At 40.2% G+C, this 22,525-nt stretch overlaps 1 protein-coding gene across 1 annotated transcript in view; it reads right to left on the bottom strand.

The window, feature by feature from the left end:
* LOC144085054 (protein bicaudal C homolog 1-like) overlaps nucleotides 1–21,852 on the bottom strand; it is a 44,165-nt gene extending 22,313 nt beyond the window's left edge. The window contains exons 1-4 of the mRNA XM_077614026.1: nucleotides 21,460–21,852; nucleotides 8,703–8,749; nucleotides 4,517–4,586; nucleotides 116–195 (exon numbers count right to left, since the gene is read on the bottom strand). Of these exons, the coding sequence (XP_077470152.1) occupies nucleotides 116–195; nucleotides 4,517–4,586; nucleotides 8,703–8,749; nucleotides 21,460–21,670 (408 nt within the window). The 5' untranslated portion in view covers nucleotides 21,671–21,852. The remainder of the gene's footprint in view (nucleotides 1–115; nucleotides 196–4,516; nucleotides 4,587–8,702; nucleotides 8,750–21,459) is intronic.
* Nucleotides 21,853–22,525: the final 673 nt, after the last annotated feature.

Below are 22,525 nucleotides of genomic sequence, written 5' to 3'. Positions count from 1 at the left end.
TGTTGATTTTGAATCATTTTTTAAAGCAGTGACACCTGTATGTATCGATTCTTGGCGGAAGGATATCAATAAATAAATGAAATATTGCCACACCCCTAGAACACTCAATGATTACCTTTGTATCAAGCACGGACATAATTCTCTCTTTGGCGTCCCTCACGTGGTCCCTCTTTCCGCACACCTTGATGTGTGGATCTAAACAGCACGAGAGAGAGATAGAAATAGAGTCAAGACAAAAATAATAATAACATATACACAACATGGCTGCCCGGAGACACTTATGCGAGCATGTCCCATCCGTTGACAAATTACAGCGGGACTGAAAAACTCCGCCAGGGTAATTGCAGCTTTTGAGAAGCGAGCGACCGCGGCGGCAAGCGAGAAAAGCGGTCTGACCGAGGAGTAGCAAGATGGCGGAATCACACCGTCCAGACTGAATTGACAACAAAAAACATGGAGTGGCTACCATCTCTCGGCCTTCAACCCTGAACAAAGTGCATTTGACTCCCTCAAACTTGCAGTGCATGTAATCAAACCATGAAGAGTGGCATCTACCATATTTTCTCGCATATTAGCCTCCCCCGCGTATAAGCCGCACCCTTATAATTGCCTTAAAATCGTTGAATTTGACCATTTCTCTCATATAAGTCGCCCCCTGAATCACCATTTTCACCTCCATATTCATGGTTTTAATAGGAAGTACAAATGTGTTACTTTGAAGGGAAATCTTAAGAAAACATTCATAGACGTCAAAATAAATTTTGTTTAGCGTTTTCTGTTTATCTTTTCTCTATTTTGAAATAAATGACCGTATCAGCCGCATTGTCTTGCGTTTTGGCGTTTTGTCTTTGTCACTTTGCAGTTTCGTGCCTGTCAAGTTGAATTTGTGCGTATATAAGCCGTACCCGCAATTCAGTCGGCATTGTTTTTAGGGACAAAGACGGCGTAAATGTGTGAAAATACAGTAATACTGAGGCATGTCTCACTTGAGAATCAAACACTCCCAGGGACACACAACACTGAACTGCCCACATTGGAGGAAGTCCTCTAAGACCCCTTTCCAGGAATCCCTCTCCCCCAAATACACACAGCACTTACAGTATCTCCGATTTACAATAGCGTCTGGAGAGAAGACTCCCCCAATCCTATTTATTGTTACAACGTCGCCCCACATTCTGAGCAACCTCTCGACCAAATGTTTACGCTGCGGGGAGAAGAAAAAAAAAATCCCGGGTGGGTTTTAAACCCATTTGTGATGACGAGTGAATTCTGAAGCGCTTGGAAACAATAGACGAGCAGAAAACAAGACGGCAAAATAATCCCGTGAACATTCCTGCATGACAAATTCCCTTCAATATGCAATGTGAACATTAGAGGGAGCTCTTCCAGTGTCCTCGTTCTAACCTGCCCAGCACATCTGGCAAACATTAGCGAGCCTGCAGTTGCGATGTACGACACCCCCGCATTTTTAAAGCTAAGTGTGGCGTAGACTTTTTTTGGGGGGAAAAATGTGCACCTAACAGCTTAATTTGGCACACGCAACACCTACAAAAACAAACACAAATAAGAGCAGACGTTCAGCTGCAGAAGGCGATGGTTTTCACGTTAAAAAAAATAGCAAGATTTGGACCTACGGCACAGAAATAGCAAACCATGTGCAAAGTGTTGTATTAAAAAAGAATGTTTAATTTAAAAAAAAAAGCTTCCAAAGGCTTATGAAACTCTGAGATGAATCAAAAGTAAGTTCAATGTCAAATAAAACAAAAATTCGGGCTTGATGAAGTGATTTTATGGTAGAAAATATTTAAACTGCCACATAAGTGTGTTATGTGCATTTGTAAGGAAATTAAATGGAAAAATAGCTCGTAGATTTTGACACGACAACCCCGGAAAAAAAACATATAAAAGGAAATTGGTTGTAAAATTATATTTGGTTCTGGTATTAAGGAAATATTTGTGTTTTTAAACGTGACACCTACTTAATCTTTTTACCGTAAAACCACAGGTGTCAAAGTGGGGGATCGGGGGGCCAGATCCGGCCCGCTACGTCAATTTGTGCGGCCCAAAAAAGTAAATTAGATTAGATTAACTTTATTCATCCCGTATTCGGGAAATTTCATAGTCACAATAGCAAGAGGGTGAGAATACAGATACAGAAAAAGACATTTTAGACATAAATGAATAAGTTGATAAATAAATACATATATAAATAAATACATTATATAAATAAATGAATAATTATGGGCGCCGACTGTGTTTCACACTAAAATCCAAATGAAAAATACACATTCATTCCTCCATTTTAAAACAAATTAACATGCAATAATTAATCCCTCACAGTCAAAAATGTATTAGATCTATATTGTTGTTGTTAGTGCTACGCTACCGTATCACTCAATTTTTATAACAGAAACCACCCAAATGTACCAAGGCGAACGTTTTGCGTCAAGGAATTTATGTTTTAACTGCTGTACATATTTTTGGACTATTGCGTAGATAAAGTTAGGTTCAAGTAGGGACTCTGGAAAAAGACTTATCTGATCTGGAGCTTTAAATCAAACACATGATGAGGTGAACATTCGCTCTTATCGCCGCCACGCAGGTGACTGAATTGCTGGCGTAATAAACGACGCCTGGAATGAGACATTTTTGATGGAGGGCAACGGGGGAAGGTGACAAACATCTGCGGATCGCCCGCCGAGTTGGAAAACTGTTTCCAGACTGGGCGCAAAGTTACGGGAAAATGCTCTAGCCCGTTTTTGAATGGGAAGAGCTAAAATAACACAAAAAGAAACTGAGCATCACGTCATCAGTGAGCCTTTTATTACTCAGCCACTAGTTGCTTGGAACATTGGATGGCGGCCTTTTGGAACGTGCATTTTGAGCATTTCATTTTTTTTTTCTTTTAGGAAGTTTCAAAGAATTTCCTTCTCAAAATACTGCAGAAATCAGGACTTTTTTTGCACTTTTTTTCTGCTGAAATGAATTTGGCTGCAGGAGCTTAATTATACTCACACCAGAGAGGTTTGCTCCTTAATGATTAATTATGTACAATGAAAAAAAAGCAAAACTAAATCTAATCTGCCGATAAAGAGTCTCGAAATTACCGCGACAATCTGAATATATAAAATCCCAATCAAGAAAGCGCAATTAATCATCTAGATTATTTTTGTCTATAAAAAATAATCAAAGAAGTACAGTGCAAAATATCCATATACACTACATTTGATAATATATATTCATATTTAAACTAGTGAAATAAACTTTGCAGGACTATAAAGCATAAAAGTCAAGAAAATCTCAATCAATTTATCACATTGGATTATTTTTATAGTTTAAAACTAAATATTTAAATGGGGTTTGAATGTTGAATGGCTTTGTTTGAATTGGGAACAAAAACATTTCTTCACTGCTAACATTTAAAGTACTTTTTACTGATTGAACTTGCAGTTTTAAAAACATCTGGCCGGTGTGTCACTCGTGCACATAACCGTGAGACAAAAAAGAAAAAAACTGATGACGCCACCACAGACAAAACTCAACAGATGATTCAAACGTTTTCGGATGAGAAAACGGAACACCCGCGTCAGGTGCGAGACGACTTTCGTACGTCATTTCGTCGTGTGTTCTATTGCGAGCGAGCGAGGAAGTTACGCAATGCCGTCGGATTCCACATCTGGCTTGAGGAATCGTGCTGGGAATTTGCTGGAAAACAGTGGGTGTGGCTACAACTCATTGTCGAACCTCGCCAATCAACTAAAAAAACGAGCGGGATTAACGTTTGACAGAATAAAAACAAACACCGGAATGCCTAAACATCATTCCTTCATCCATGCACTTACTTTTTCATTCATTCTTTTACATTTCTGGCCAAAATTATCTGGATAGGTAAAAAATACGTCATCTAAAAATCCAAAATTGACCTAAAAACCTTGATAAACCCAAACCGTGACCTCCAATATTCATCAGAAATGTTGATTATGAAAAGTATATCAAATCGTTTATGCAAATTGCTATTGTTAGTTTTCTCTGACTGACCCATCGGAATACGAAGCAACAATGAAGACATTAACGACCGACATTCTGGCGCCGAAAGGATGAAATTAAAATCTAATTAGCTAAAGAAACAGCCACATTGCCCAGATGCTGTGTAATGGCTATAAAGAAACACTATGCTACTCAATTCTACTTAAAAAAGATTGCGTCCTGACACCCTTTCTTGGCTAAAATCAGATTTTCCACAAGTGAATATAACCTAATAAACACTGTGATTGTGACATTACAGCCAACTAGGACCAGGCCTAAAACATCCAAAGATAAAAGTGCAACTAATGGTTTTGAATGTTTATATCATTTCTCACAAGTAATGAACAACTAAGCGGACCGAGCAGTACATTTTTACAATTCATCAGCCATCCAGTTTTAATGGAACTAAAGCATTTTAACCCTACACAAACATAAACATAGACTAAAACAGAAGTATCCAAGTTGAAGCAAAAGGATGAGACATTCTTACCTTTTTTGGATTTTGCGCCAATCTTCAGTTTAGAAGGCCACGCTATCTGCGTTTGCGTTTCATCCATAATCTGCAACAAAAATAACATTACTTCACAAAAAGGTGAACAAAGGCCATTTTGTTTACGATAAACGTATTTCTCTTAATTATCTAAGTGTGCATTGGGAAAAAATAAAGGCACAGACAATACAACCCCAATGACATTAAGCCAACAATTTGAAAATCGACCATAATTGTTGTATACGTTTTTACTTGTTGTTTTTACCCAAACAAGTGAACATGCATTATTTCGTGGCATAATAATATCGTGATACAATATCGTTTTCCCATTCCGCGCAGCCCTAAGTTGTGTTATGGCGTAAATTCAAAAGAAGCGGCGATGAGTTTACGAAAAAATCTCATAGCTTCCTGTGCGTTGCTTGATCAGGGATGTCTTTAGAAAAGGTCTTTGTTCCAAAAGTGGGAGACACATTTCCTGTTCTTGCTGCTGTTCTTGGCGTCGGTGTGCAGATGGGACTGATTTCTGACAAGACCACACACCATTCCGATGGCTGGACGACGTTTATTTTTAATGAGAGGACTCGCGGACAACCCCCCTAAGCACAAATTCGGTTACCTCTCCATTTAAAACGTGCCGCCTTTCCCTGCCAACACCCATCGCGGAATGCGTACGTTGAAAACGTCAATCGATTTCCTCTCGCGGCCTTGATGCGATGATCGACCGCGAGAGCTTTCCATTTGCCTACTGGGCAAAAATCAAACAATTTGGCTTTTCTCTTTTTTTTTATATTCCTCAGCCCTGGCAGGATTTTGCACGTATGGTGTGTGGCTGCAGTAATCAACATGGCAGAGGCATGTTTCCTCCTGACCCGCACTGCGATGGTGCAGCTGTTGTTTCAGCTGGAATGCGTGCGAGGGTGTTCATGAACGCGTGTGTGGCGGCGGCGGCGGTGGTGTTGTAAGCGGGCGGGCCTCCAAAAAGACGCCAATCGCTACGTGATTGGCTGAAGAGACCAAAGTCTCTCCTAAAAAAATCCAGATTAAAAAGTGCGTTCGCTGAAAAGTGCCATTTTTTTTAAAAATGTGTAGAGATTGATGGCATGCAGAGGAAATTATGAACGGTTAAAGTCAGTCGCTTATCCTCACAAGGGTCGCGGGGGTTCTGGAGCATATCCGCCTTTGGGAAGCAGGTAAGGGACACCGTAAATTGGTAGCCAGCCAATCAATCACAATCATATCTAAGGACAATTTAGAGTGATCAACCAGCTAGCCGAGCAAACATGATTCTGGAAATCGGAGTACCCAAAGAAAAGCCACGCCAGCCCAGAGAGAACATGTAAACAAACTCCTGATAGTGAAGACCAAGTTGGGATCGAGCCCTCGACCCCACAACTGTGTTGCCGACGAGCTAACCACTCGCCACACACAATTAAACAAACACCAAGTTTCCTACTCAGTGTGAATCCTTTTGGGTCGTCTCAACGCGACACTTGACCTCTCGCTGACCTCTCGCCACGCACACACCTCTGTGGTTGGAATCAATGAACTTGGACTGTAGTGGCCAGTGAATTTACTTTGAAATCCTGCCCTCTACAAGGAATAAGAGTATGAGTTGGCACCTCAACGTCATGCCTGGCCTAATTCACCAAACCGCAAGTGTCAGGAAGGAAACGAGGAAAAGGTTTCGGGAAGGGCACTGAGCTATTTGCAGTCCCATGGCGGACTATCATTAATTAGTATGTAAAAACCAGTGATTATTGGGATTTTAGCATCTGTATCAAGTGTATCGAACGACTGTATTAACTCTAGAGTCAAAGGAAGTCCGGTAGACGGTGAGTAAGAGCGACCCACTGGGATCGGGGACAAAGTGAGAGGGTGGACAGCTGTGGTGGGCTTCTCAAGTTAGTTCCTAGCTAGGACTGACTCGAAAGGAGAGCGTGGAGTAGCGTGCCATTGATTAGTAAAGCCAAGTGAAGGCGTTTTTTGGCCCAGCAGGAAGTAGTGGTCAAAGCAAGCATTTCCATTTTTCATCAGCTTGAGCTATCGTGCCCACATGTGATCCCTTCAATTACGCTCAACAATGCCCTTATGCCGTCCAAAGCCATGTTTATTTCCCGGCCTTGAACGAGGCACGGGCACGCTATCTGACGGCTAACTGCGCACGAACGGAGTCAAATGGAAATAACTGCGCTTGAATGAAAACATTGTCTTTTGCGGTCTTCCCACTCAAATACATAGTCTCAGTCCAATGTCTAACGGATTTAACCTTGGGCCGCGACTACTTATGCTGAGATCTGGAGACCTTGAGGGCAAAGTTGACACATCTCCAGGCAGAGTTTCTCCCAATTGCTTTTCCGAGGACCTATGATGTTTCAGCTTATGAATTAAAATGTAAAAGATGGCCAGACGCCGACGGCGTAGAGTACTTGTTCCATACAGATGGCCTCCCTGCGCCTGTTTTACATTACCCTCTGAAAAAAATGGGCTTCAGGAACCGTTAAAGCTTCTCCTCCACTCTACTTCATTCAGTACAACAGCAAATACTTTAAATAGACCAGAGGAATGCGAAGACATTGACAGCTGTTGTCAAAAAGTGACTTCTTTGGAGCCCGCAAAGGTTTTCTCACTTGAAAATACCCTTTGGCTGACGAAGCTCCTTCTTGAAGAAAATTGTCTAAACACGAAAGGATCAAGCGGTCCATTTGTCCTCTCTGGAACTGGATCTGGCCGCAGTTCCTCCCAGTTTTTGTTTTAACGCGGCTAATTCTCCGCTGATTTTCAGGGATTATTTTTCTATGTCGAGTCAAGGTCTCGATTCACCAAGTACAGTACGGAATTACCGTTACAAAGAAACAGCCGCGCAAAACCCAGTAAATCGCAAGGCCAAAGTTAATCCTTTGATACTCATCGGTCTGGCAAAATTTATCGACGTCTCAAGGAAATTTGCGGTGACAGGTTTTGTCCTACCTTAAAGAGCTATCACTTGCAAAAAGGTCGGTTCAGCAGCAAATTTTAAAACCGGAGGGAAAAATTACTCATTTTTGAGGCTCCACTTCAGAATCCTTGTGTAAAAATAATTCAGTTTATCGGAAAACCGCAACATTAAAACATTCGCTCTTTCCTTCCACTACCACTTCCCAATTTGACAAAAAACTTTTTCTAAACCCCCAAGTACGAGTGGTCTCCTTTAAATTTAAAAGTAATCCAACCCAATGCGTTTGAGCTAAGCGAGCGCAAAACTGCTTGCAACTTAAAACCAAGGACCATGATTGCTGAGATTTTAAATTGACCTGAGGTTTTATAATAGTACTCGGGTTTAATGATTGGCACAATCGCCGCTAAATTCTAAACTCAGCTCAATCCTCACCATGAAAGTTCTCATTCTTTACACCAGTGGTCCCCAAACTATTCCAGAAAGGGCCGCAGTGGGTGCAGGTTTTCGTTCCAACCGGTAAGAGGAAACCTTTCCACCAATCTGGTATCCTAGAAGTGCAATCAGTGGATTGCAGTCAGGTGCTTCTTTTTTCAGCAGAAACCTCATTGGTTAAACTGTTTGTGTTAAATCGTTTGGAACAAAAACCTGCACCCACAGCGGCCCTCCAGGACCGGTTTGGAGACCTCTGCTTTACACGAACCACTGTCCTACAACTTAAAATTGGTCCTAATGATAGCATCTCCAGAAAAGAACCGTATGAAAAAGTGCAAAAACCACTTTAGCTAAATGAGAAAAATGCATTGATTTTCCATAGCAATTCCAGAATTTGTGAACGAAGACGAGAGTCACCGACCATCCAACGTGCTTCCACTCGAACGACCTCAACGCAGATGAAGTCAATGAATCAATGTTCCGCTTGCACGTGTTTGCAACTTTTACAACGCAAACGCGTACTTTGTGTTCCGTTACATAAGCGAGGGAAAAAAGCACCGCTGTTGTGGCAGCTGCGTTTCAGGGATCAGACGGCGGTGGCCCGCGGCGAATCAGCGTCAGTGTCACTTCCATCAATTTATGTTTTGCTTGAATTTGTAATCAGAAACAACTGTACGGCACCTGTTAGTATGCGTGCGTCGCCTCACAGCACTTGCCAGAAAAGACATGCGGCGGACAACAACAACAACACAAGCCTAAGATTCTTAAGAAAGCAAACAAGCAAGTGCGGACAACACTTTTAAGACTTTTAAAACTCACCTTCTGAAAGAAGTCCTCCCCACCGTTGACTCTCCCCTCGGAGGCGGCTGTGGGGAGAAAAAAAATGAGAAACATAAGCAAAGCGACCTGTCGGAGATTATATCTTCACGTGGCAACGTTTAGGATGGAGCTCACGTTATATTTGGCCAGTTACCGTTTCCGCTCATTTACGGGAACGGCTTCAGTTATTCATTAGAATCCGCATGAATGGATTAAAGGTAATGCTGGGGATTAGAATTTACAGAATGGTGTAATCAATACGATGTGGGGTCAGTTGTGACCGACTTGCGCAGGGTCGGATTCCTCGGCACCATTCTGGAAATACTTTGGAAAGTAGGAAAGAATACGAACCACATAAGAACGACTCCAGTGCAAACAAAAATCAAATTTTACAAGAGCTGGGTGTATGAAAGTTATTTTCCGTGCATGAAACACAATATGGAGGAACTCCCTTGGCTGGTCCAGAGTTCAACTTCAGCTGGATTTTATTGGCTGTATTTGTAAAACAAGTATTTATTTTGATATTTTTAAAATGAGTCTAAAAAACAAAACAAAAAATACAGTCATGCATGACAATGACATCAGGCATTACGTGTAGTTGAAGTCTACTAAAAATATTATACAAAATGATTCACAGAGATTTTACGTTCACGTGAACTGGTTGTGACATCACAACCAGAATTTCTGGAAAAAAAGTGGGCGTTCCTTAATGCAATGATTTGGGTGGATATATCTATTAAATGTTTAAAAAACATCTAATTTGAATCCCGTGTGCACATAAAACGACATTAGTGCAGTCATTTTTCTGTTTTGACATGCTAACCAATTCCTAGCAACTTTAAGAGTGAAGTCTACAAAAATAACAGTCAGCTTGAAAGCAGCGATAAAAAAGACATTTTTTCTCTCTAATAAAACAAACTCAAATGGACAAAACCGTTTCACGTCCATCCAACATCTGAAAATATTTGGGTTAACTATGAAAACAGTGTTCAAGATGAAATGCTTAGACCGCAACAACTGATTGAAAACAGTAAATTGGGATTTGGAACTTGGCAGAAACCATTTTGAAGCGAGTAATGACGACCCAGCATGAGGTTTCTGCGCCGTACCATTTCAATTCGAGCTACAGCTGATGCAACAACAAGCAACCCACGCGATAATTCAGTTATTATATACGACACGTTTCGTTTGATTTTGATGAAGTACCCCTTTGACGTGTCTACTTAAAGTGGAAGATCTGGATGAATCCAGAGAAGCCAAACACCAAAGCAAACGAGGCTTGTCGTCACTCCAGCACATCTGCAAATCTTCCAGAATGTGGCAGCTCGGCGCATGTTAAATACATATTTCTCCTCCAAAGAGGATTCTCATGTTTCGCTATCATTTTGGGAGAACAGGAAGTTTTAATGAGGCCTCTTAACCGACGTTTTCGGTGACGACTTTTCGAATGTGGGTCAGGAGCATCCGTGGCTGAATCTATCGACACTGTCCAGACGTTCCCATTATTCCCGCAAATTTTTTCAATGCATATGCAGAATATGAGAAGCCTCCATTTTGGAAAAATAAGATAATTTATTGCCATTCGGAGAAGACGTTGCGGCCTTTGGCGACACACGAAGACCTTGGTCGTCTTGCAGGCGTCCCACTTTTACAGACCGCCTGCTAAATAACCACTCTAGCACTTTATGATCACAAAGAGACCGTTTGCCCTAGCTACATTTCAGATTTGAGCTAAGTGAATTCTCCGTTTCATATTGCACTAACAACAGATGGCGTCTGGATATTTGTTGGACGATTACCCAAAAAGAATAAAAAGGGAAACTATTGGTTGCTATGCAGACACGTTCCAATATCTGTCGCTCTACAACCAAAGTTAAATATTAGAAACGTTAAACCTGATGTTTTTTTGCTGGTTGTTACCCGCTAAACATCATTTAGTGTTGGCATCCTTTGATTTTTCTGAAAGCCGTCCTCAGACAAAAAAGTTTGGACACTCCTGATACGAATTTTACAGACAAATGGATCACAGAGACACCGAGGCGGCAGACTGACAGGAATGGAAGAGAAACCATGAAGCAAAACCTCAGACATGCTGAGAAGGGGAACATTCTGCAGACAGATGCATGGCATGCAAACCAGCCGTGGGAGAACAGAAAGATGACAACACACTCTGGGGTTTTTATCCCGGAAAAGGACTCGTGGGTTCCGTAAGGGTCTAGTTTGTCATCCCTAGGTAAGATGGCGGCGCCCTGAGCGAGCAATGGCAGGCACAAGTAAGTGAGTTTGTTCCACGTTTTATGCAAGATTCAGTTTTATTTTTCTTGAATTTCATTCATAGACGTCAAAATACGTTTTGTTTAGCGTTTTATCTAGCCGCATTGTCTTGCATTATGGCGTTTCGTCTTCGTCACCTTGCAGTTTCGTGCATCCGAAGTCTAATTTGTGCGCATATAAGCCGTACCCTCGATTCAGTCATCATGTTTTTTAGCAAGAAATACTGCATATATGCGAGAAAATACAGTAATTACACCATCCATAAGACTGACCCGTTATGTTTTTCTTGATGTAGCTGTAAACTGTAAAGTCATGCGGCAACATAGTCTGTCAAATTGGCAAAAAAGGAAGGCGGTTTTCTTTACAGACAAACATGACGGACAGTTTAAAGAGGACCAATTGAGAATTCCGAGCTATTGGACCTTGACAAGAATTGGAGTTTAATCTCAACTCGTTTTTGTGGCAGCCATTCCACTGACGGAACGCATCCAATGGGTCCATCTGTCCCAGAATGTAAATAAGTGATGAGCCACAGAAGAAAGGATGAAGAGGCCCTAATGCTAGCGAACGATATACCGTCGTCTGTTCTTCATTACTTGACAGAGAGACTAAATCCGGGAGATTCCACTGTTGTGACACTGGCGGAATGTAAACAGTGTTGATTTCTACAGTTGTGGCTACAATCCACGTGCAACAATCAAGCAAACAAAACCGTCAAACTCCATCCAGACGTTTTGGACAGCTTTAACTTTTGCATTCTTGGACTAGCGTACAAGCTCAGGTTTGATGGGAAGGGTGAAATCCAGCTTCAGAGAAAGAGAAACAATGCCAAAAATATCCATTTCCCAAAGAAATGCAGATCGGGGATATGAACAAGTCACTATTCAATCAGTCGAAAAACGACAGATGGAGTTTAGATTAGTAAATTGGATCCCTGCCTCAAAAAAAAGAAGGAATTGTACATTTTTGGGAATAAAAGAGGAAAAAAAACAGTAAATGTTAGGCATGTGCCGAGCACATTCTTACATGTGACTGATTTGGAGAATCTGCTGATCCCGAGTCCCGATCTGATACGCAGGAAATGTATTAAGTATCACGACATCCAAATATTTTCTGTCTTTTGTCCACCCAGTTTGAAAAGAGCTCTGGACAAATAATAATTATTATTAAAGGGTGATTTCAACTCCCGCATCATCATTCAGATACGATTCCAAGCGATTACACAAGGCAGTGCATTCCTGGTGCCTGGTATCTCCAGTCCAGTATCGGGTCCCCGGCTGAGCAAAGTCAGGGAGTCTCACTTGGAAACTCTTGCTGAGTAAACATGACATTGTTGGGTAATCGCCGTTAATCATATTAAAAGCTCCACCCAAGTATTCTACTCAAGAGGACAGTGGTGCCTCTACTTACGAATGCCTGCCTCTACATACAACATTTTTAGGTTACGAAACCCTTTGACGTGCAAATCACTGTTCCAACTTACAAAATATCACAAAACACAAGCAAGCACCTGCACGAACAGAAAACGTTTTTGCATGCTTATTGATTTTAATACAGTGTCAAAGTGGCAGCCCGGGGGCCAAATCTGGCCCACCGCATCATTTTGTGTGGCCCAGGAAAGTAAATCATGAGTGACGACTTTTTGTTTTAGGATCAAATTAAAATGAAGAGTATAGATGTATATTAAATTTCCTGATTTTCCCCCTTTTAAATCAATAATTGTAATTTTTTAAATCATTTTTTCTGTTTTTAGTTTAAAAAATCATTTTGTAAAATCTAAATATATAAAAAAGCTAAAATAAACATTGTTTTAGATCTATAAAAAACGGAATATTCAGGGCTTTTAATCCAGTTATTTTAATTTTTGTTTGTTTGTTGTTTTTTAGGACCGAATGAGAGAATTTACATATAAAAATCAGCTCTATTCACGAAAAATACAAGTTAGGAAACAAGTTCTGCCCAATCAGGTGCTCCACTTTCATACCTGACAACATCATTTCCTGTTCCCTGCATACAAATAAAGAACAACCCAGGATGACCTGAATTACAAAAAGTCTTAAAAAAACAATAAAAACTCTAACCAAGGCAAACGGATGAAACGCAGCTCAATCCCGTCAACGCCGAGTGATCAGAGAGAGGAACAACAAACCAAAACCAGAGCTTCACCAAAAGACAAACACCAAAGGTTTTTTAAGGGGAGTGGTTCAAGTAGTGAGTGGCGGGCACGTACGTATGTGTATGGAAGTCGGGGGGCGCCCGGCGTCTCTTGGTGCCACCCCCCACCCTCAAAGAAACATTTCTAAAATAGCAACCGCAAACCAGACAGAATGTAAATCTGCACTTCGACAAGGCTAGAAGAAAAAGATGTGGAATAACAGATATTCATTTACAGCTCAGGCGGCGAAGAAATGGGTCAGGGCGCTGAAATAGGACTCCCGGGCTTTTCCTTCACCCAAAGCCCCCCTCCCCAACACCCCCCTCTCTCCCTTTCTTTCTTTTTTAAGTAATGAATTACAGGTTTTTCCACTGACCGGAGCTCAATTAAATTACATCTGCGGAGAGCTTCATCGTGGCTGCGTTGTAGGAATGTGGCGCGCAAGCAAAGTTTGAAGAAAATGAATAGAATTGTTCAATTGTAGCAGTGTGTTTTTGCATGGGGGGGCGTTGGAGGTGTGATATGGAAGGAAATGGTGGTGACGGAGCAGTGGAGAGCTTGGCGCTCAAATTGACTCGACTTAGCAAGCGCTTACGGCCATTGACGGGCGGCAAACGTCTGCTAGTGTAGCCACGACGTGACCTACAAACCTTATCTGTATAGGTATAGCATTTTTCGGACTATAAGTCGCGTCAGTTTAAGAATACAGAATTCCAAAAAAAAAAAAGATGTCGCATTTTTGGGGAGGGAGACTAAATGCCCATTCATTGCATACACACTACTACTGGATTTTCTCACATATAAGCCGTATTTGTCGCTAAAAAAAGACTGAATCAAGGGTACGGCGTATATGCACATAAATTAGACTTGACATGCACGAAACTGCAATGTGATAAAGATGAAACGCCATAACGCAAGACAATGCGGCCAATACGGTCATTAAAAATAGATAAAAAGTTAAAACGCTAAACATTTTGACATCTATGAATGAAATCTAAGAAAAAAATAAACCGTATTGTGCATAAAACATGAAAAAAAACTCACTTGTGCCTGCTATTGCTCGCTCGGGGCACTGCCGTCTTACCTAGGGATGACAAACTAGACTGCTACGGACACACTTCCTGGTTGAAATACCATGTGCGATGATTTTTCAAATTCAATGATTTTAAGGCAATTTAAAGGGTACTGCTTATACGCGGAGGCGGCTAATATGCGAGAAAATACGGTACGTATTTGATCAATTGTATTTTGGAAGTGGAACAGCTGAAAAAGTCTAGATCTGGATCGCGTGAGGACGAGGTGAATTGCTACGCTGGCCCAGGAGTAAATGTTAATGCTTTCCCACCAGAGTGACTTGCCTCTTTAAAGGTTTTGAAGAAAAAAAAAGGGCCGAAAAGTGACCACACAGGGTTTTCTTGTCCACATAAAGCCCATGTTTCAAGCATTCATGGGGCTGTCAAGCTCACCAAGCTTTTAAAACTTGGGAGTTCTAGTCCACCGTGCCAAGATGACAACAGTAAACTTCGATGGCTACCGGGGTGAAGTTCTCTTTCCGGTGGGGATGACACCATCGCATTTTTTTTTTGCATTGTCGAGTCCGAGACGTACCAATTTGTGGTTCGGCCAATCCCTGCTTGAATTAAAAAAATTGTCCATTGTGATAAACAGAGCTGTCTTGTTTGTGATATTATTACATTTGATGCTGAGTTTCTTCTAAAAAGATTGTTTCAATAGTGCAAATTGAAATGTATAGTGTAAAATGCTATGTATTTTTGTTATATAATTCTGGATAATTTTAATGCATCCAAAAAATAATGCAATACGAGAAAATCCACACTCTAGATACTGGGTGTCAAATTCGGGTTGGTTCGCGGGCCGCATTAACGTCAACTTGATTTCATGTGGGCCGGACCATTTTAGATATAATATTTAGATTTTTTAAAATAAATGGATGAAAAGAACTGGATTAAAAGCCCTGAATATTCAGTTTTTTATGGATCTAAAACAATGTTTATTTTAGCTTTTTTTAAATATATTTTTAGATTTTACAAAATGATTTTTGCACTAAAAACACAGATAAAAATGATCAAAAAATTACAATTATTTATTTAAAAGGGGGAAAATCAGGATTTTTTTTATAGATCTATACTCTTCATTTTAATTTGATCCTAAAACAGAAAGTTGGCACTCATGATTGACTTTACTTGATTTACTTTCCCGGGCCACACAAAATGATGCGGCGGGCCAGATTTGGCCCCGGGCCGCCACTTTGACACGTGCTCTAGATCAAGGGTGTCGAACTCAAGTTGGTTTGCGGGCCGCATTAACGTCAATTCGATTTCATGTGGGCCGGACAATTTTAGATGTAATATTTAGATGTTTTTTTAAAAAAGGGTTAAAAGAACTGGATCAAAAAAGTCCTAAATAATCCTTTTTTTATAGATCTAAACAATGTTTATTTGAGTTATTTTTTCTTAGTAAGGGAAAACATCTTTTCATCATTTGTTTTTAATTTCAAAAGGAAACCAAATCTTTTCAAATATGTTCCATATTAAAGTGGAATTACAGAAAATATTTTTATATAATCATTTCTAGATCTTACAAAATGCTTCTTGAACTGAGCCAAAAATGGCTTAAAAACAATTGCAATAAGTGATTTAAAAAGGGGAAAATCAGGAAACATGATATACATCGATAATCTTCATTTGAATTTGACCCTAAAACAGAAAGTCGGCACTCATGATTTACTTTCCCGGGCTGCACAAAATGATGCGGCGTGCCAGATTTGACCCCCGGGCCGCCACTTTGACACCTGTGCTCTAGATTGTGATTTTTTTTGTTCTGCAAAGTTTAGTGTAAATATAAATCAATAGTATAGTACTTTGTGTTTTTGCCATATACATCAGGATGGTTGTTATTGTTTGTAGCCCTTAACTTTTTCATTTATTGACATTCAAACCCATTTTAATGCAGTTTGACTGCCAGGCCTCCCAATCAAATTGCATTGGATGTATATCACCATCAATGGTTCACCCAATTTTTTTGTTTTTTTTTTTAATCGATACTTTAAAAATGACTTGATCGGGACTTAACTAGGACGTCTTGAGTCTATTTACCGATCAGACATGCCGAGTCCAGAGAAAGAGCGGGAATTGCTGCCTTCATAGTTTCCATTTCCTCCAGCAAAACGTGGGCCAAAAACAGAGACAGCTGCAGAGATTCCGAGTTCCTCTCAAGTGACGCCAGCTAATCGTCTCCGAATGCCTCATTTAAAAAAAAAAAAATCAAGCAACTCGTGACGACGTTCCCGTTCGACGTCATTTCCAATTCTCGTGCATCTTTAACTGAAGATTTTTGAGGGAAGGGTTCATCGAATTCCTGACTGATGGCCCCTAATGTCAGATTTTGATTTCATCTCCATTTTCCATTTTATAGAAAAAAGTGTCAAACCATTTTCAGTAGCCGGTGTAACTGCATTGTGGGATGTTAGGAAAAAAAATGATTAAAGGGTTTTGTAGCTAAAAATAGAGGTTGGTTTGCATTTGGGAGGCGTTTTGTGTAGCAGGCCAAAATTGGGACAAAGTTTTGGTGGGAGGGTGAACGGACAGCACATTTGGAATAATGTTTTTGTGTTGGGTTTATTTTTTTAGGAAAGTAGTAAAGTGTAGAGGTAATAAACAGTCAGAAACATTTTTCTTTTGACTTGTGTTCAAGAGCTACATCTGCCAAAGTGCTGTTTACCGAGTACTCTTGAGTCATCATTCAGCGCTCACGTAGCAAGTCTGCCCTCCAAAATAACAGCAAATGTATTTATTTATATCAAACAGCCTAAAGCACAGGTGCCAAAGTGGTGGCCCAGGGGCCAAATCTGGCCCGCCACATCATTTTGTGTGGCCTGAGAAAGTAAATCATGAGTGCCGACTTTCTGTTTTAGGATCATGAAGATTATAGATGCATATTATATTTCCTGATTTTCCACTTTTTAAAATCAATAATTGCAATTTTAATCCATTTTTTCTTCCGTTTTAGTTCAAAAAGCATTTTGTAAAATTTAAAAATAAATCTATAAAAATATTTTCTGTTTTCCACTTTAATATTGAACATAATTTAAAAATTATTTTGGTTCCTTTTGAATGAATTTTTTTTTAAGAGTATTCCCTTACTAAGAAAAAAAAGCTCAAATAAACATTTAGATCTAAAAAACTGACTATTTAGGGCTTTTTATACATTTCTATTCATCTATTAATATCTAAATATGACATCTAAAATGGTCCGGCCCACATGAAATGGAGTTGACGTTAATGCGGCCCGCGAACCAACCCGAGTTTGACACCCTTGGCCTAAAGGATCTTAGCAATAAATTGCAACATTGCAGTATCAGTAATTGCTCTTCACTTCAATTGCTATGGTTGCCCAACGTTAAAAAACGACATAATGTTGCAAAGGGTTTTTCAACTGATACCAAATACATTTTGTGCAATGACTTATTGTTTTGTTATTATTCCAGACAATCTGCACGCTTATACAAAACCCTTCATTTTCCAATCCCATCTCAAAGACGGCCACGAAAGTTGGAACGCCTCACGACTCGCCGCTATTCCGAGCGACCGATCGTCTGCGCGAGACAACCGATTGGACGGTGAGAACGTCTGCTCGCCGGCAGAGCTATCATTTGCGCAAGGACCGCAGCATAGTTTGACAGTAGCTTTCAGCCAAGCGTCCCGTGACCGTACTCGCTACAAAGCCTCGAGATACGCGCAATTAACCCCGACATAAAAATACACCAGACCTCTCTTGAAATAATGATCAGAAGGGATTATGACACGTCAAACAGCAGCTAATCCAATGAAAACACAGCCAGATGTTAGCACGACTTGGGCACAACTCGTCGACGCGAACGCTGAATCAGGATTGGGGGAATTGTATTCTGAGATCGTGTAAAAAAAAAAAAAGAAGTTTTTTTCTTCCCCCAAAATAGGCCAACTGAATCCAGTTATCAAAACAAACAACAGTGATAGTATACAAGGGAAATGACTCAAAAGGCACGGTTTACACAAGTACAGGAATTCCCCCCCCTTTTCATGGTGGGTCGAGACAGAATAGTTAAACATGATCCACCATCAAAAATCTAGCAGAGAAGATGCTTTGTAATAAATCAAAAGGTCCTCAATGACTTTATGCTCCACATTTAGCCGTTTACAAACAGGGAGAAAATCTGTGTATAGCTTATTCAGTGTGTTTGAGCAGGTTTTGTTTGTTTATGTGTTTAAGTACCTAACTTTGTTTAACCAATTACATACCTGTCAACCTCTGCCGATAACTGCCCTTATAAATGATTATGATTCCCCTTACAAACCCCCCAAAAACCTTACAAACACCGTACGACTCGTACGGTGTTTGTAAGGTTTTTTGGGGGTTTGTAAGGGGAATCATAATCATTTATAAGGGCAGTTATCGGCAGAGGTTGACAGGTATGCAATTAAGCAACCAATGGTTTACTTATCGTTATTAGTCACCAGATAGGTTGGCTTCAGTCTGGCTAATGTAGTCTATGTATTCTATTCAATATTCTATGTTGCATCACTAACATTTTGGAGTGTTGTACAAAAAGGACTGAATCGAGGTAAGGCTTCTATGCGCACAAATTCGACTTGACATGCACGAAACGCCATAACGCAAGACAATGCGGCCGATAGTCATTTATTTCAAAATAGAGAAAAGATAACCAGATAAAACGCTTAACAAAATGTATTTTGACGTCTATAAAAAATAAAATAAACCGTATCTTGCATAAAATGTGTAAAAACTCACTTGTGCCTGCATTGCTCGCTCAGGGCGCCACCATCTTACCTAGGGATGACAAACTAGACCACTACAGACACACTTCCTAGTTGTACCGCTCACATGACTTCTTTTTTGAATTTGTCCACATGCAGGCAACACCCTTTAGGAATGTGCAATTCAGCAATCGATTTATACAGTATCTCAGAAATACCATGTGCTATGATTTTTCTTAAGATGTTCCCTTCAAAGTAATACATTTGTACTTAAAAAACATGAATATGGAGTCAAAAATTGTGAATCAGGGCATCCTATACAAGAGAAATTTTAACATTCAACGATTTTAAGCCCTTTTTAAGGGTACGGCTTATACGCGGAGGCGGCTAATATGTGAGAAAAATACGGTTTTCACATTTTTGGAAATTCAGGGGACAAAGACCACTCAAGTCGAACTTTTTCGGAGATGAATCAAAAGAATGCCCGTCCATATGTCAATGAGAAACTGAAGCGAGCCTATTTTGTTTTTGATTATTACAAGCGCAGCTTTGAAAAAACAGCAACTCATTTTGATGTTCCAGTTGACATTTGGCCTTGTTAGATCACTGATTTACACTTACCCTGGTCACGGTCAATGGGTTTCACCTGACATTGCAATACTGATGAGTTTCCCAAATGTTTCCGTCTATATTTAAAAAAAAAACGCAATAGAAAGGCATAGCCCGAGTACAAAAAAAGAACGCCTCGGGGCTCCTACTGACAAATAAGCACGACATCATTAGCCCACATTCTGCATCATTACCGAAGGCAAGATGAGGTCAAAGGTTGACGTTTCATGCTTCAGATAATGTGGTCTGCAGAGGCAAACTAATAAATAAAACGGAGGAACACGCATCCGGCGTTCCTTCGCAGCTCGAGTGACACGGAGGCTGCCGCCGAACCAACAAATAGGGAACATTCGATCAAGTCGCTCCGTTCGAAAACACGACGTCCTTACACGCACGCACGCAGCATGACGTGGCGTGCGCTATATCCGGGACACTTGGATTTTTGGGTCGCTCTGGAGCTAAGTTATTTTCCTGGAAGAGTTTGAGATGACATGGAGCTTTGAGGAATGCACTTGAGCAAGCGCCGCAGCGCCAGACGTGGGGGACGACGACGACCAGAGATAAACATCAACTTAAGCGGGGTACGTTCAAGTCGGGAGACACGAGGATCAGAGACGGAATACATCTTTGCCCGCACATCTAAATGTTTGCCTTTGTAGACCTACAAAAGGGCAGCATGCCAAAACGTATTTTGTGGGTCCAAAGCGAAATTTTAAGCAATCACTAGTAGATTACTACAATACAAAAGAGATGGCCTAAATATGATCATGTGATTGGAAATCGGCCCGCATGACATCATTTTCAGAGGATCGAAATCTGCTAAAAAAAGATTGGGTTTTTAAAATGGATTTACTTTAGATTATTAACCTGTTGGCTGCCATCTGTCCAATCCATTTTGGATCATTCAATGCCAGCCTTAAGAAGCAAAATTGATTGACAACTAAAACTGTCAATGGCAGTGAAGAGTTAAAAGCTACAATCAACAAAATAATCCTGAACTATACAGCAATATATATATATATATATATGTATATGTATATATATATATATATATATATATATATACACATATACATATACATATACATATACATACATATATATATATATATATATATATATATATATATATATATATATATATATATATATATATATATATATATATATATATATATATATAACTATATAGTACCATAGATTAGTCACCAGATAGGACATTTATGATTAAAATATGTGCAGATCACTACATGTTTTGCTAAACCATATAGACCAGGGGTGGCCAATCCGGTCCTCGAGAGCCCTAATCCAGTCTGTTTTCCATGTCTCCCTCCACCAACACACTTGAATCAAATCATCAGGATTGGTAAGAAGCTTCTGGAAAGCTTGCTGATGAGTTGATCATTTGATTCAGGTGTGCTAGAGGAGGGAGATATGGAAAACAGACCGGATTTAGGCTCTCGAGGACCGGACTTGGTCACCCCTGATATAAACATATACATATATACACAGCACATCCCATTATTAACAGTAGTAGTAGTAATATTTGTTTTGAAGGTTCTTGAAAGATTAGTTTGACACGTAAACTTGGTGGTTTGAATGAAAGATACCAAATCTATAAACCTGCAGAATGACCAAATGATGGATGACCGTTACAAATCACTCATCTGAACCTTAGAGTCATATTTTAAAGTATATTTAGTGCGCTGTCTTGACTCCATTGCTCTAATTGGCGAGACCACCCACGTGATAATCCATCACAACAAATCACGCGTGCAACTTTAAACGACGAAAGTAGGCTTTAAATCGAATAATCGGAATTCGAGTGCAACTTTCCAATGGAAAATGGAACAAAGGCGCATAACGGAATATTCGGGGAAGCGGGGGAAAACACACAAGATTTTTCCCCCCTCTTTCTTTTTGTGTGTGGATAATACAGTACCTAGTAACATGAATTCCAACTTCTTTCGGTCCACGCGGAAGCGCTCCTCGGTCCACTCCGGGTCGGGCAGCTGATGGGGTCCGCTTAGGTCCTCCTCGGAGCCCGGAATAGGAGAGTCTGTGCTGCGCTCGCTGTTGGAGCCCTGGTCCGACTGGGGCTGCGACTGGGGCTGCTGCAAGTATCCGCTTAAAGCGTCGCGCTGGGCGGCCATGGCGAGCGGCGATGCGCGTCCGCTGTTTAAAACAAAGTCGCTGAGTTCTCCTGGACCGCGTGTTCCGTGACTCGGGAGCTGGGCCTCCTGAAACCTTCGCGTACCGTCATTTCCCCCCCATTTGAGTGCCGATTTTGGGGAAGTCAAAAAGCCAAGCTCTGCTTTGCTCTCACTCTGCAGGATTTGAGCAGTAATGCATGCAAACTCTCCAAAGTTTCACATGTCATCTTGCAACTAAGACTCCTCCCCCTTTTTTTCCTCCTCAAGCATCCTCTTCTTTTTTCTCTCTCTCGTTTCATCTGGAAACTTAAGTCGTTTGAAAATGTATTCAATACTATTAATATGCAGAAAAAAAATGTTGGTTAACTGTATTCATTAGGAGAGCAATTATCTCAACATGTGCCACCATTTTTGTAGTTTTTAATGTGTGTTCAATAAATAGACCGGAATTAATACCTGTTTTATGGGAAAAACTTGTTTCTGCATTTAACCACTTGATTTTTTAATGTAGAAAATATTTCTTAAAATATATTTACAGTCCATTTAAATGAAAAACAAAATGTAATTTAAAAAATGATTTAATGGTTTACCTTTCTAAGATTTTTTTAAAAACATTTAATTACACAAAAATTGTGTTTTTTTTCCCTACATATAAATAATATCAAGTGTTTTCCGTTATTACAGTTTTAAGCTTTTAAAACTCAAAAATACTAAGGAAAATTTCCTCTCGGGAGGCTCAAAAGAGAATTTGGACCCAATTTTAATGTCTACAAATGATCTATCGACTATCATAAAAGCTGTCAATTCAATAGTGGATTAATTATGACAGCCTAGTTGTTATCTGGCCCCAACGAC

This window comes from Stigmatopora argus, chromosome 11 (genome assembly GCF_051989625.1).
Source record: "Stigmatopora argus isolate UIUO_Sarg chromosome 11, RoL_Sarg_1.0, whole genome shotgun sequence".
In the NCBI taxonomy this organism is placed as follows: domain Eukaryota; kingdom Metazoa; phylum Chordata; class Actinopteri; order Syngnathiformes; family Syngnathidae; genus Stigmatopora; species Stigmatopora argus.
Note: the sequence above shows the minus strand (reverse complement) of the source record. Positions and strands in the feature narration are given on the sequence as shown.